The sequence below is a fragment of the Notechis scutatus genome, chromosome 1 (genome assembly GCF_049901735.1).
Source record: "Notechis scutatus isolate UNSWTSFEM ecotype Mainland chromosome 1, rNotScu1.2, whole genome shotgun sequence".
Classification (NCBI taxonomy): Eukaryota; Metazoa; Chordata; class Lepidosauria; order Squamata; family Elapidae; genus Notechis; species Notechis scutatus.
The window spans coordinates 129,526,798-129,539,658 of NC_142009.1; the positions used below are offsets into that span (position 1 = coordinate 129,526,798).

Genomic DNA, 12,861 nt, shown 5'->3' on the forward strand with positions numbered 1-12,861 from the left:
GGACACTCCCTCCCACACTGACAGTGCAACTCTTTGTATATAAACAGAGAGCAAACCCCACTCCTTTCTAGCACTGATGGTAGTGGGTAATGGTACCTGGGTGTTGAAACATCTGCAAGTTAACCAAGCTCAGAGAGCACCAAAGACCTTACAAGAATTACATCCCATTTTCAAGAAGAAAAGTATTTGTCCTTCCAATAAAAAGTGATGATCATATAATCTTTACTCATGTCTGATTTGAGCAAATGTGTAAAATGATGCAAAAAAGCAGATTCCCAATCATCTCATTATAAGATAGAGCCAATATTTGCAGACCACGTGAAATAGAACATCTGCCACGTTACCCATTTGAATGCTGGTTGTAAGCTAAATATAGGGATGATTAATTATTTTTGTTCTTTGATGATATGAGGAATTGGAATGTTAAAAATAAATTGAATTTCCTCTTAAAGGTTCCAACTTGTTTGTGACACCATGGATTGCTTTCTTTGCAGTTAGGGTAGCCAAGTTAAAGGGAAAAGTGAATCTGCCCAACATGACATGATAAATTACATAATTCCTGTATGTGGTAAGAATTTGATTTGGAGCAAGTTTTTATTCTATTTAGTTAACTATTTTAAAGAATTAAGTCATAGTTTAAAATATTTTAGGCCTACATGTTAATATTTGTAATTTTTAGTTTTAGAACATTTAATAATTTTCTGTCTTAAAATATATGAGTGTATTGCTACCCATAAATTGTCTGGAGACTTATTCAGGAAACAATCTGCTTGCTGGCCAGTGTTGTATTGGCTTGTTCTATGTAGTAGCTATTACAGTCCTTGTGTTGTTCATAATAGATGACTCCTTTTGATTCTTTTCTGGTTACCACATCTTTCAGTTTTTTTGAGGTTTTTTTTTTAGGGATTTCATTAGTTTGTATGCAAGTGATCAGTGCAAAAGCATTTTAATAGTCCACTGGTTGTCTCAGATAAGTTTTTTAAATATGGCAAAGTTATCCTTTTAATGGATTGTGATGGCTGTGTTATGAAAGGTTGTGTGCTAATAAAAGTTGCATCAGTATCAATTGCATTGGAAGAGGTTGTATAAGTAGCCTGCTTCCTTTGGGATACTGCGGTGTGTTTTTGCTTGACTGAATAATAGCAATAGCACTTAGACTTCTATACTGCTTGATAGTGTTTTACAGCCCTCTCTAAGCAGTTTACAGAGTCAGCATATTGCCTCCAACAATTTGAGACCTTGGAAGGATGGAAGGCTGAGTCAACCTTGAGCTTGGTGGGATTCAATGCAGCTCCTTTTGAAGCACTTGGTTACCATGGGTTATTTTTCAATATATTTGGGTTTGTTACCCGCCATTGTTTCCTATATGACAATATCCAGGAAGAGTAGGTTCTTGTTGTCTTCTTCTCTTGTGAATTTTGTTCCTATGAAGGAAAAAGCTTTCCCCACCACCCCCAGAAGAAAACAGTTAGAAAGGAGTCACCAAAAAGTAGGCAGCTGTTGATGGTAACCCTGGCTACTCCAGACCCAAATCTAACTTGGAAGCACCAAAGATATAAATAGGAAGCAAGCTCTCCTCTAACCTGCAGAAAGGTTACATAAGCATCAACTATTGCTGTAGGTCAGAGGTGTCAAACTGGCAGCCTTCAGGCCAGATGCGTCACACGCAGACCACACCCATCTCAGCTCCATGAATGGGAAAACTATTGCAAACATCACGTGACAGCAATGTGATGCCGTGAGTTTGACACCCATGCAATAGGTGACATTTCTACCCATTCTTCCTATTAATTATTTCAATTTATAAATTAGGGGATGAATCATCACAATATGTTTGTTGCCTGAGTCACATCAGACCACTCTCAACAAAAAACTAATGTAATAACCATTTACAACTAATTCAGGTCATGTGCAAAATTACCTCTCAGTTCAGAATTAAATAAAATAAAAGTAACCAAAATAAGTACCTTTATTAAACCTCCTGACTAGCAACATCTACAATTTGACTCTAAACTCTCATATATTTATTCAGAACTAAGTCCCACATGAATCCAATAAAATGTTAATGTTAAGCTTGCAGTTCGGTATAAGCTTATCTATAAATGAAGCCTTTGGAATTCAAGAGTGCTTCTGTATAAGTGGGTCGCAGAATAGCATTCAAAGTGTTTTAGGAATGCAATTTTCACATTATTTTCTTTACACTTGATTCATGTTCTCACTGTGATGCAAATGTAATTAAAAATTCAGTTGCGTAAAGTTGTAAATCTGTAATTTGCTCAGACTAAATTGGCAAAAGGTGTTTAAGCAATGAAGTTGGCTGATGATAAACAGCAACCTAATGTTTCCTACTTTGACTTTTTTTCAGAACCAGTGTGGAAATTAAATTAATTCCTCTAGTTGCAGGTTTAACAATTCTAATGAGCTGCCTTTAAAAATCAATTTATATATTTATATCAGCTTTGAAAAAATATTATTACTAATTTCAGATAGTACTTTTTTCTACCACTTTAATGTAGCCTTGCTTATGCTTTGAATTGTTCACCCATCAGTCAAACTACTAAAATTGAGTCTCACTTGTATATTAATTATAAAAGCTCACAGGTTTAGTGATATCGGGTTCTGTTCTGCCTTTGTAAGAAGTTAAAATTATGGTGTTTCTTAGAAACGGGACTGAACAGGACTCTGTAGGATTAAACAACTTTTCAAGAATTAAGTAGGTATAGTCTTTGCAATTATTTTGCAGCCATGATGGCTCAAGAGGCTAATTAGGGATTGAAAATTAAGTTTTATGCTTTTGTCTTGTTGCCAACAAAAGTCTTTCATACTATTGACCTCTAGACTCTATCGTGTTAAATAAAACAGTGAATTGAGAATGTTCTCAATAAGCTATTACAAGGCATTGCCCACTTCTAATTCATTTTAATTATGTTTACTTTTAGAAGATTTAAAATTTGATAGTAATGGAAAAACTCTGGGAGGTTTGTTTTATAAGCAAGTCTCACTGGTTTGCAAAATAACACATTAACAAGACAAAGAATACCGAGTTCAAGCTCCTTGAAATAAGGATATTAAAAATACCTTTAAAATTATAAAATATGATAATCTGTAAATCATTTTACAGAGATGATATAAGGAAATTATTCATTTTCCTAGAGTTCTACCAGTGTTATATATCAGAAACACTGTAAGTATTTGCATTTGGGCACATACACTATAATTCTGAAATCAGAAATGAAGAATTATCGCTTTATTGAATATGCATACTTACTTGGAAATCCCATTGTATTCAGGAGAGCTTATTTTCTAGTGTTTCAGATTTGGAGATTTACATTTTCTTAGTTTCTTGGTGACTAGAAATACACACATAAAATGCACACACACAAACATTGTTGCATAGTGCCTTGTAAAGCTTGGAAAAGCATGACAGTCTTCAGGAAAAAAAAATTGCATATACTGTCCATTTCCTTATTGAGTTTTTTTCTCCGTATTATGAGTGTTTTCTCACTTGAGAGGTTATAAAACATCACCAGTGTAAATGTTGACCATACATAACTACTACAAACTTCACTATTTCATTCATTTTTGTATACAATGCTTAGAATATGCTCAGTTCTGTTTATTTTAGCCTTGATCATCTTTAAGTGAGTGTGCAATTAAAAATGACCCCAAATGCACTAGGTGATGTATTCTTTAAACTTTTATTGTGTTAAGCCTGATATAAAATAGGAAATATAGATGAGTCAACTCCAATTCTGAGAGTGAAAAAATTGTTCTATCGATCTATAGCAAGTATAGCAAAACACAGATCAACTTGAAGGAATGACATACAGAGAGATTAGAATGGCAAAATCTGAACTGCAGCATCACACCCCAAAATTCTTTGGGGTCACACATGCTGTATTGGAATACACGTATAAAAGGCTTGTGTTGCAATACTCTGACCCATACTCAACCCCTCCCCCACAGATGTTCCTGAATTGAAGACATTCCATTACTTTCCCCAAAACTAGGTTATAGAAAGCATTTTGGTTTCAGCTATTTAATAGAGGCTCATTCTGCATTAAAAAAAAATATCTAATAATAGCAGTACCAGAGCAAAGAAACCAATTCTCTTTCTGCTGTTGTAACCATGATGAAAGAAACTGAACTCTGAATTAAGATCTGAATAAATATGACCACGTGTGGTTTTAGGTATTATCAGAAACACAGCACATATTCAGCAAAAATTCAGGGTTTGTGGAATGAAGCTTGTATAAAACTATGACACAAGATTGAAGCAGTGCTGGAAATCTCTATAATAGTTTAAAAAAGGGAACTTGATCAATGGCTTGATTGATCAAAATGTTTAACATACTATGAGCATATGGAGGGTATCCTCAAATGAACTTTCCTATTTTCTGCTAATTACATAGCATAGGCTGAATCTTGCCCTCTCTGTTGCTGTTTGTCCAGAAAATAATCTGTCGATCCATAATACTATCCCGGTGTTAAAGCAAACACAGCTAGTTCAGTTTAGGAACTTCTTGGAAGTTTTCTTGACGACTCACAGTTTCACAAAAGAAAAATGGGATATATGCATAAATTATATTTAAGGCCCAAATTTTGCACTTATCTCTATATTTGTGTTCTTCCCATATAAAGATAGGATACAATTAGTATTATTACCTCAAGATAAATAATGTGTGGAATTATATATCCACAAGTTCTCTGCTTTAAAAAAAAAAGTACATGTGGAGGGGTGTTTTGGTTTTATTTTGTAGATTTAATCTTATTTTTTAAAAAAAGTAATGAAAAGGTAAACAAACAAGTGAAAGGAGAAAAAGAACAAGAGATATAATACAGAATCGGTGAGTGTACAAAGAAATTATTGAGATTGTACAGATAATGCTCAGTATATCATTGATGAGAAAATGGTCATAAACAACAAAACACGAAGAATTTGAATATCTAGCTAAGAGCCAAAATTTCCACTATTTGTCTTTTAAAAAGGAAAAAAACCTATTAAAACATTACAAATACTAGTTTCTAACTTCATGCTCATCTCTTGTTGAAAGAACTTAGTGCACAGCTTTCAGCTAACTAGTGTATACAAATGAATAGATTAACAATTTTTCAAAGAAATGGAAAAAAAAACCTATATATAATAGCAGGATAATTTTTTGTTAAGCAAAAAAAGTATGAAACTGTAATAACATTTTCTTTTGGCTGTACAGGTAAGCACATTAGACTGGATACGAGCTGAAAAAACGTATAACCTCTGTGAGGTTCTATTTAAAATTCACAAGGTAGGTAAGTTATGAATAATAAAATATTCAATATAGAATATTATGTTAATTATTTACTGAAGAAAACTTAGAATAAATTTAGCCAATATTAACAGTAAATTATTGTGGATTTGTATAATGCGAAAGTGACATTGCCCTTTTTTATCACTTTGATCTGGTAGTTTTGTCCTCAGCTTTGTCCTAAAAAAATGTTTCATGCAAAATTTCTCACTGTTGATGGTATTTCCAGGAAAAAGGGTCTCATGTAGATTGAAGAAGTGACAGAATAGTTGCCAATCAAAATAAACAGGATAGATTTTCCAGTAGAAAAGACAGAACATTTTCTGAATTACATCATTTGTAATCCATGTGATAATATTGATGATTTAAACCATCACATCATCTATGGATTGCTTTGGATTTTATGTTCCATGGTCATATCTGCTTTTTATTTTAATTTAGATACTTATCTTGTTTAAATCATGCATATATGTAAAGTGTTACCATTAAAAACAAACAGAGTAGGAATCTTCATAAAATAATATGTAAAAATGCCATGCTGATCAGGAATGGAGAAAAATTAGGAATGTGTAAAATGTTTCAAGTCTGAAATGCTTTAAATGCATAATTCTCCTATTTGACTTCAAAACTTCTATTTCTGATCTCAATGAGAGTGAAAACTAATTAAAATAGTTCAAACATTTCTGGAAAGTTCATAAGAATATCAGGATTCTTATGATAAAGCCAGAAACAGCTTTTAAAATTGGAACACAGCATTTTGAATTGGAACATTTCAAATAAAATGTTTTGTACAGCATTAAAATAATACAAAATTCATATTGAGGCAAGACATTTGTGTAATGATTGCAAACTTAGTTTCCAAAAGCTTTTCATCGAGTGTGATTATGAAAACTCCAGAAAAAAAGGAGGAAAATCAACAATTATTTTGTCATTATTTGGATGGATGTAACTTGATAATATTACAACTAATATCACCTACCTTGCATGATATATTTCAAATAAATTATCTAAGACTGCAAAACAGTAAAACAGTTAATATCAACAATACTCCTCCATTCTGTTCTTTTTTTCTGGGTTTCTTTTACCACTTAACCTGATGAAAACCTCCTGGAAACTTAAGTTACAAAAAAAAAATGTAAAATTGTTTGCTGACCTTTTAGATTTTAGATTTATAAAGGGAAAATGAAAAATTAAACTTTATACTTGGAGTATTAGCAATTCCTCTTCAAAGCTGCTTCCCCATGAATGCTTCAGAGGCCATTAATAGATCAGTTGACCTCTTAAAAAATATACATAATTTTCTGTATTGTTTCATACTTCCTGACTGCCTAGATATTTTGGGAAAGTTAATTTTAAAAACTACATAGTAAAAGCAAATTCTAACACTGGATGTTATTTTGGTGAGTGAAGAAAAATGGAAATAAATTGCTCAGGATTCAGTACTTTGTGTTTTTGACATTTTAATAAATGAATACTGAATTGTCAGTCTTCATGAATATATTAACTGAAAATAAAAGCGTCAGTGTGCAACTCTAGCCTCTGTTCTGTTAACATTTCAGTATAAATGATAATGAAGGAAACTTAGAGCAAATCAATTAAGTTGGGATAAATGTGGTTTTCAAAAAAGATTAAGGCTTCCCCATTACAAATTCAAAGATTCCATTTACTCTTTTAAGCTGTTTTCTGTTCTGAGTGAGAAGTTGATGTATCCTCCACAGACCATTTGATTGAATTCCTGGGGGACCTTGAATATCTCCAACTGCCCCTCCCCCCAGCTCTTTGCAGGCAGTTGTAGAGGTTCTCTAGCTGTGGAATTTTTCATTGGCAGGTCAACAATATATATTATGGTCTTTCGTTTCTCTACCAGTCATGAATTTGCAGTGCACTAAATCTCTGGGAATCTGTTCTCCCCATAATTCTCCTGCTATTGACCACTAGAGGTAAAGGGTCCTTCAAGTATTGGTTGACTCCTGATGTCTTTATGGACATATTTCAGCTTTAACCACAACAACACAAGAGCACACAACAGATATAAACTTAATGTAAACCACTCTAAACTTGGTTGCAGGAAGTACGATTTCAGCAACAGAGTGGTCAATGTCTGGAACTCACTACCTGATTCTGTTGTCACCTGCTCAAACCTCCACTCCTTTACCCTCAAACTAACCTCTATTGACCTCACCCCATTCCTAAAAGGTCTGTATTGTCCCCAATTATTAGTCCTATTGTCCCCAATTATTAGTTCCTATTTCTTATATTTAAACTTATGTTTATTCTTATTTCTATTGTAAGCTTTTGACAAAATAAAAAAAAATAAAAAAAATAAACATTCAAACAGTTTTCTAGATAACAGTACAAAAGTTGTTTGGATTGATTTTTTCTGAGATATTTTTTTCACTTCTTACTCTAGCTGATGTCCCTGTTAGTCTTGCATCCAGCTATTACTAGTTTCTAACTCAGCCAGGTGATGCCACCTATTCTACTAAACCCATTGATGATTTGTCTTTATTAAATTGGCATATCTTATCATTAGTACATTCACATGAATATTCCATGGCTAATGGTTCTCTTCCCTGCCCCATGACTCTCCCCAAATAATAATTTGTAGCCCTTCCATGCAGGGGTGGGATTCCACCAGTAAAACAACCGATTTGGGGATCGCGTGTTTCGCGCGTGCTCCATATTTTAAAAAGCTCTAATACTTTCCTTCTACAGCAGTCTCTGTGAATAAAGCAGCTGTGGTGTGGCAAAATGCTCTGCCATGCGAATCAGCTGTGCTCTAAAAAAAGGAAATAAAGCACAGGAAAGAGCAGGGGCAGGCAGGCCCACATGCTCGTCACAGCAAACTGGTTCGCTGCCAGCTGATCGTTGGAGCAAGGGATTCTCCCAAATAAGTCCGAAGTAGAATCCCACCCCTGCTCCCATGTACAAACTAGAATGCATTCTAATCCTTAATATCATATCATATAGTATTTAGTATTATTCAGAAACATGTATACAGGGGCTACAGTACATCTATAGAATAGACAACACTGCAAATTTATTTTTCCAAATATATTCCAGACAACTGAGTATCTGGAGGGAGAAATTGCGGCCTACTGCCTCCTAAATTTTGCTGAGTTTATTAATTTGAGTGGCCCCAATGTAGTCAGTGGTGAGGAATGTTGGAAACATTCATTATTAGCAACATTTCCAGACTAATAGATTCTTTACTGCATCATTACTTTACGAGTGTTTTAAAACCAGTGAATAGTAAAAGTCGTTTTAAGTCTAAATGAACATACATAGGTCTCTGCTACTGGAGTTTGCTATTCATTATCATATATTGTTAAGCTTCATTCTGACAATCTTTATCATTAAGGGTCATCAGGATTGGTCAACTTGTAATATTTATTTTGTTTCTATTTATAATTTTTCATAAATTCCTCCTTTTCATCATTCCTAAGGCCTTGGCCTTAAGTTAGCAAGCATATGCTTCATGTAACGGGGCCTGGAAGTAGGAATGAGTCTCTTTTCTGTCCTTTTTCCAAAAGCATGGCACTTTAAAACTGAAAAATTGGAAATACTGGAAATATGGCTTCAAGTAATTTGGAAGTTGATTTGTTCTTGGTTTTAGAAATCAAACCTAGTGTTTCAGTTGGATAAAGTCCTGTCATAACAAGTGAAAAGTTCCAAGTGTGAGTTCATTTTCAAAATCATTTCACATCTACAAGTCCATAAACTGCATCTAATTTAAAAAAATGTAACACTGGGATGTAGAAATGAACAATTTCTTCTCCAGCTTGGCAAACATCTTACTTAACTTTTTTTCAGTGCCAAGTCACACACTATCAGAATCTGAGCTGGTGAAATATGAATTGAACAATATTAACCCAAAGAGAGGCATACACTCTAAAAAAATTATAACATGGTGGTCATAGATTGTACTGAACTCTCAGTTCTAATTTTTAACATTATATAATTTCATTTATGATATTTGCAATTAACATATTGAAATTATTTTCCATATAGGAAGTGAAGAGCATAAATATTCATAATACGTGACTTTTATTTATTCATGTAGAAGTGGCACATTATATATCAACATTGAACAACACTTCTCTCTGTGTATATACATAATATTAATACTGAGATGAACTAAATCTGTTTTTTTCTTATTGACATCTAATATTTTAGGCTTTTTCAGTTAAATGGATTAAGTAATTCCACTATTTAATAGTTTTTCATTAATAGTAAATTTTCCCAGCAATGCTGCTGTACAGTTACCTGATTATGAACATGTTTAAATAAAGTAATCTGTAATAGTAATTACAACTTATAATTAAGACCTTGGCTTTCTTGATTTACCTGATTTATATGGGTAGTTTCTTAAAAAGGATACTTTTTATTAAAATCAATCAGCATGAAGATTTTGTTTGCTCCAAGCAACAGTGTTAATGCAAACACGTATGAGTGTAAATATACAGTATCTTCATGTTATTGTCTTGCTATTTGTCATTTTATCATCATAAATTAGATGTTCATTCTAATTAAGCAGTATTTATCACATCTGAATTAGCAGCATGTTACTATTCATCCCATTTTAGAAATGGCCTACAGATTTGCTCGTCTTACTTAGCATTCCTTCCATCACATCTGTACTCCACTAATTTCAATTGGACAGTGAAGTTCTGTCGAATGTATCTTTGCTTAGATTAAAATCAGCTGCTTTATAGTTGTAATGGTGGTAATTTTAAACTATTTTGCAATTATTCGGGAATATTTTAAGATTGCCTTCTATGCAGCTTTAAAAAATAGTAGCAGTCTGAAAGGAGAAACTTCATTTTCTACAAGATATTTAGACTTTTTTTTAACTAGCTGGTACTCAGTTTTCCTTATGCTCTGACTGCTGCTTTCAAGCTAAGCAGAAAAGGCTCTGGCAAAGAAGGCTTCAGTAGTATATCTCAGACATGTGCAGATTTAATGTGGCCCTTGGGCTAAAGGTTCCCTTTTCCATTTTAAATAAATAAAGTAGATCTCTTGGGTCAAGAATATACTGTTGCATCAGGATTAATATATTGTTTCATTTTCCAGTAAAGATTTATATTCATACTTTTTCCCATTCTACAATTTCAGTATTGTGTGCAGAAAATGAGTCAAGTCCCACTAACCAGTTATATTGATTATAAATGTATCACTTGGAGACAGGTGCTAACTAAGGGTCTCAGCCTGTCTCTGCTGTTGAAATGAGAACTGCCTAGAAGGATATCTGAACACACCATTGCATTCTTTTCTTCCCTCTTCACCTTCCTCTGCATGAAATGTTACAGCAGTAGGAATTTATTTATTAATCTGATGTGCCTCAGTCTAGTCAACATATGACTTTCTGATGCTGATGCTTGTTATTTTCCAACATGTAGGGCAAATCAAATGAATGAAAGCCACCAGGATCAGGACATTTTCTCTTTTAGCAGAGATCTAGGCCAGTGATGGCTAACCTTTTCAGCTTGGTGTGTCGAAATCGGGAAAAAGTGTAGCCTTCCTCGGGTCGTGTGTCACTTCAAGAAATATCAATAATTTGGTTTATGACGGACTGGGCTGGGGTGATCACACAGGGCTGTGAAACTCGTCTCCCTGGTCTCAGGGCTGCAGGTGCAGGATGTGGGGATCAGAAGGCCACCTTACAGGGCTGTGAACCTCATGGATCTCCTTTCCTCCTGTAGCGTTCCTGGGGTAATGAAACTGACAAACCTCAGTTTATGGCGGTTAAAACTGGTTCTCTGCTGCAAAGATCTTGTGGCAGCGGTGACACCACGCCTCCACGCAACAAGCAGGGAGCAGGGATTGGAGCAGAGCACAGGCAGCCTCTAAATGTGCAGGTTTTCCCCACACTAACAGGCGTGTCAGTCAAAGTGCCTCGGCGTGTCACAAGTGACATGCGTGTCATAGGTTAGCCATCACTGATCTAGGCTATTCAGATGTTAATGGATGGTGTTAGCATGTGATTGATAAACAGATAGGTAGATTAGAACTGATTAGAACTGGAAATTCCTGCTTTGGGGGAAAAATGAAAAGAGGCTGTGGAAGAAAGAGAGCCACTATAATTTCTCAATTTAACAATGTGAAATATCAGCATGATTCTGATGCAAGAAGGCTGACTCCCAAACGTCAATGACTTATTTCTACAGGATCAAATTATTCTTGTTCTACTTTAGATGAAATATCTTCAAAAATATATCTTTCAGCTCTGGCTCAATAATGACTGTTGGCTACAAGCAAATTTATATTTGGGTATTCACCAAGACTATGAGCTTGAAAACCAGAGGCCATATTGTTTCAGTGTTGTGGTTGGACATGGCAAGAGTCATTACTTTAATGTGGAACAAGGAAGTGAGCTGGCAATATGGGAGAAATCATTTCAAAGAGCAATCTTTTTGGAAGTTCAGAGAACAGGGGTAAGTAATAGGGAAAAATACATCTGCCACTTGAATAAATATATAATGTATGTTATATATGTTTTGTATTAAAATTTTGTATGAGCCCTGCCTATATGTATGTGTGCATGGGGAGAGAGATACATACACATTTAGACAAGGATAGGATTGTTCAAACTTAGTATTTAATAAGTTGGTGGATGCAGTGCCTCAGAAAGAAAGTCCATTCAGAGAGTGGTAAGGATAGCCGAGAAGATTATAGGAAGGTCACTTCCTGTCATTTAGGATACTGCTTATAAGCAGTAAGCTCTTTATAGTTGAGGAAAGTACTAGTATCACAATTGCAATATATTATAAAATTTGATACTGACAAATGAATTATCCAATAGATGCTCTTCTGTTGATACAAGACATCTGTCAATAGAATAGAGTGAATTTTTTTAGTTATTTTCCCTTTCCTCTGCTGTCTTCTAGAGGTTATCAAAGAAACTGCCTCTTCTTCAGAGCAGATGTTGCTTTATGTAGAGGAATGTGTGCCTTCCAAATGTTTTTGGAAAACTATTGCAAGTAGACAGGTAAAACATAACATTAAAATACAAATACTAAGAACGTAAGTAAAACAATACTGAGAGTCAATTTAGTGTAGCAGTTAAAGTATCAAGCTAAAAACCAGGAGATCTTAAATTCTAGTCTCGCTTAGACAGCAAAGTCAGCTGCAGAACCTTGGGCCAGTCATTCTTTCTCAGCCCCAGAAAGCCAGCAATACAGAGGTGGGTATTCAGTAGGTTCTGACCAGTTCTGGGGAACCGGTAGTGGAAATTTTGAATAGTTTGGAGAACTGGCAAATACCACCTCTGACTGGCTCCGCCCCCATCTATTCTCTGCCTCCCAAGTCCCAGCTGATTGGTTGGGTCTTCTTTTGTTGCCCTGCACAGGAGAATGGAGCTGGAAAGCAGGTTAGTGGGTGGGGAGGGAATGGGGATTTTGCAGTATCCTTCCCCTGGAGTGGGATGAGAATGGATATTTTACAGTATCCTTCCCCTGCCATGCCCACCAAGCCACACCCACAGAACCTGTAGTAAAAAAATTTGAATCCCACCACTGCAGCAATGGAACACCACCTTCAAAATCTTGCTTAGAAAACTGTAGGGATTAATCAGAAA

The 12,861-nt window shown here is 34.8% G+C and overlaps 1 protein-coding gene across 1 annotated transcript in view; it reads left to right on the forward strand.

Annotated features, from left to right (window-relative positions):
• The window catches only part of SNTG2 (syntrophin gamma 2), a 178,837-nt gene that overhangs the window by 141,965 nt on the left and 24,011 nt on the right, over nucleotides 1-12,861 (forward strand). Inside the window, exons 12-13 of the mRNA XM_087946003.1 lie at nucleotides 5,214-5,285; nucleotides 11,510-11,719. Of these exons, the coding sequence (XP_087802129.1) occupies nucleotides 5,214-5,285; nucleotides 11,510-11,719 (282 nt within the window). The remainder of the gene's footprint in view (nucleotides 1-5,213; nucleotides 5,286-11,509; nucleotides 11,720-12,861) is intronic.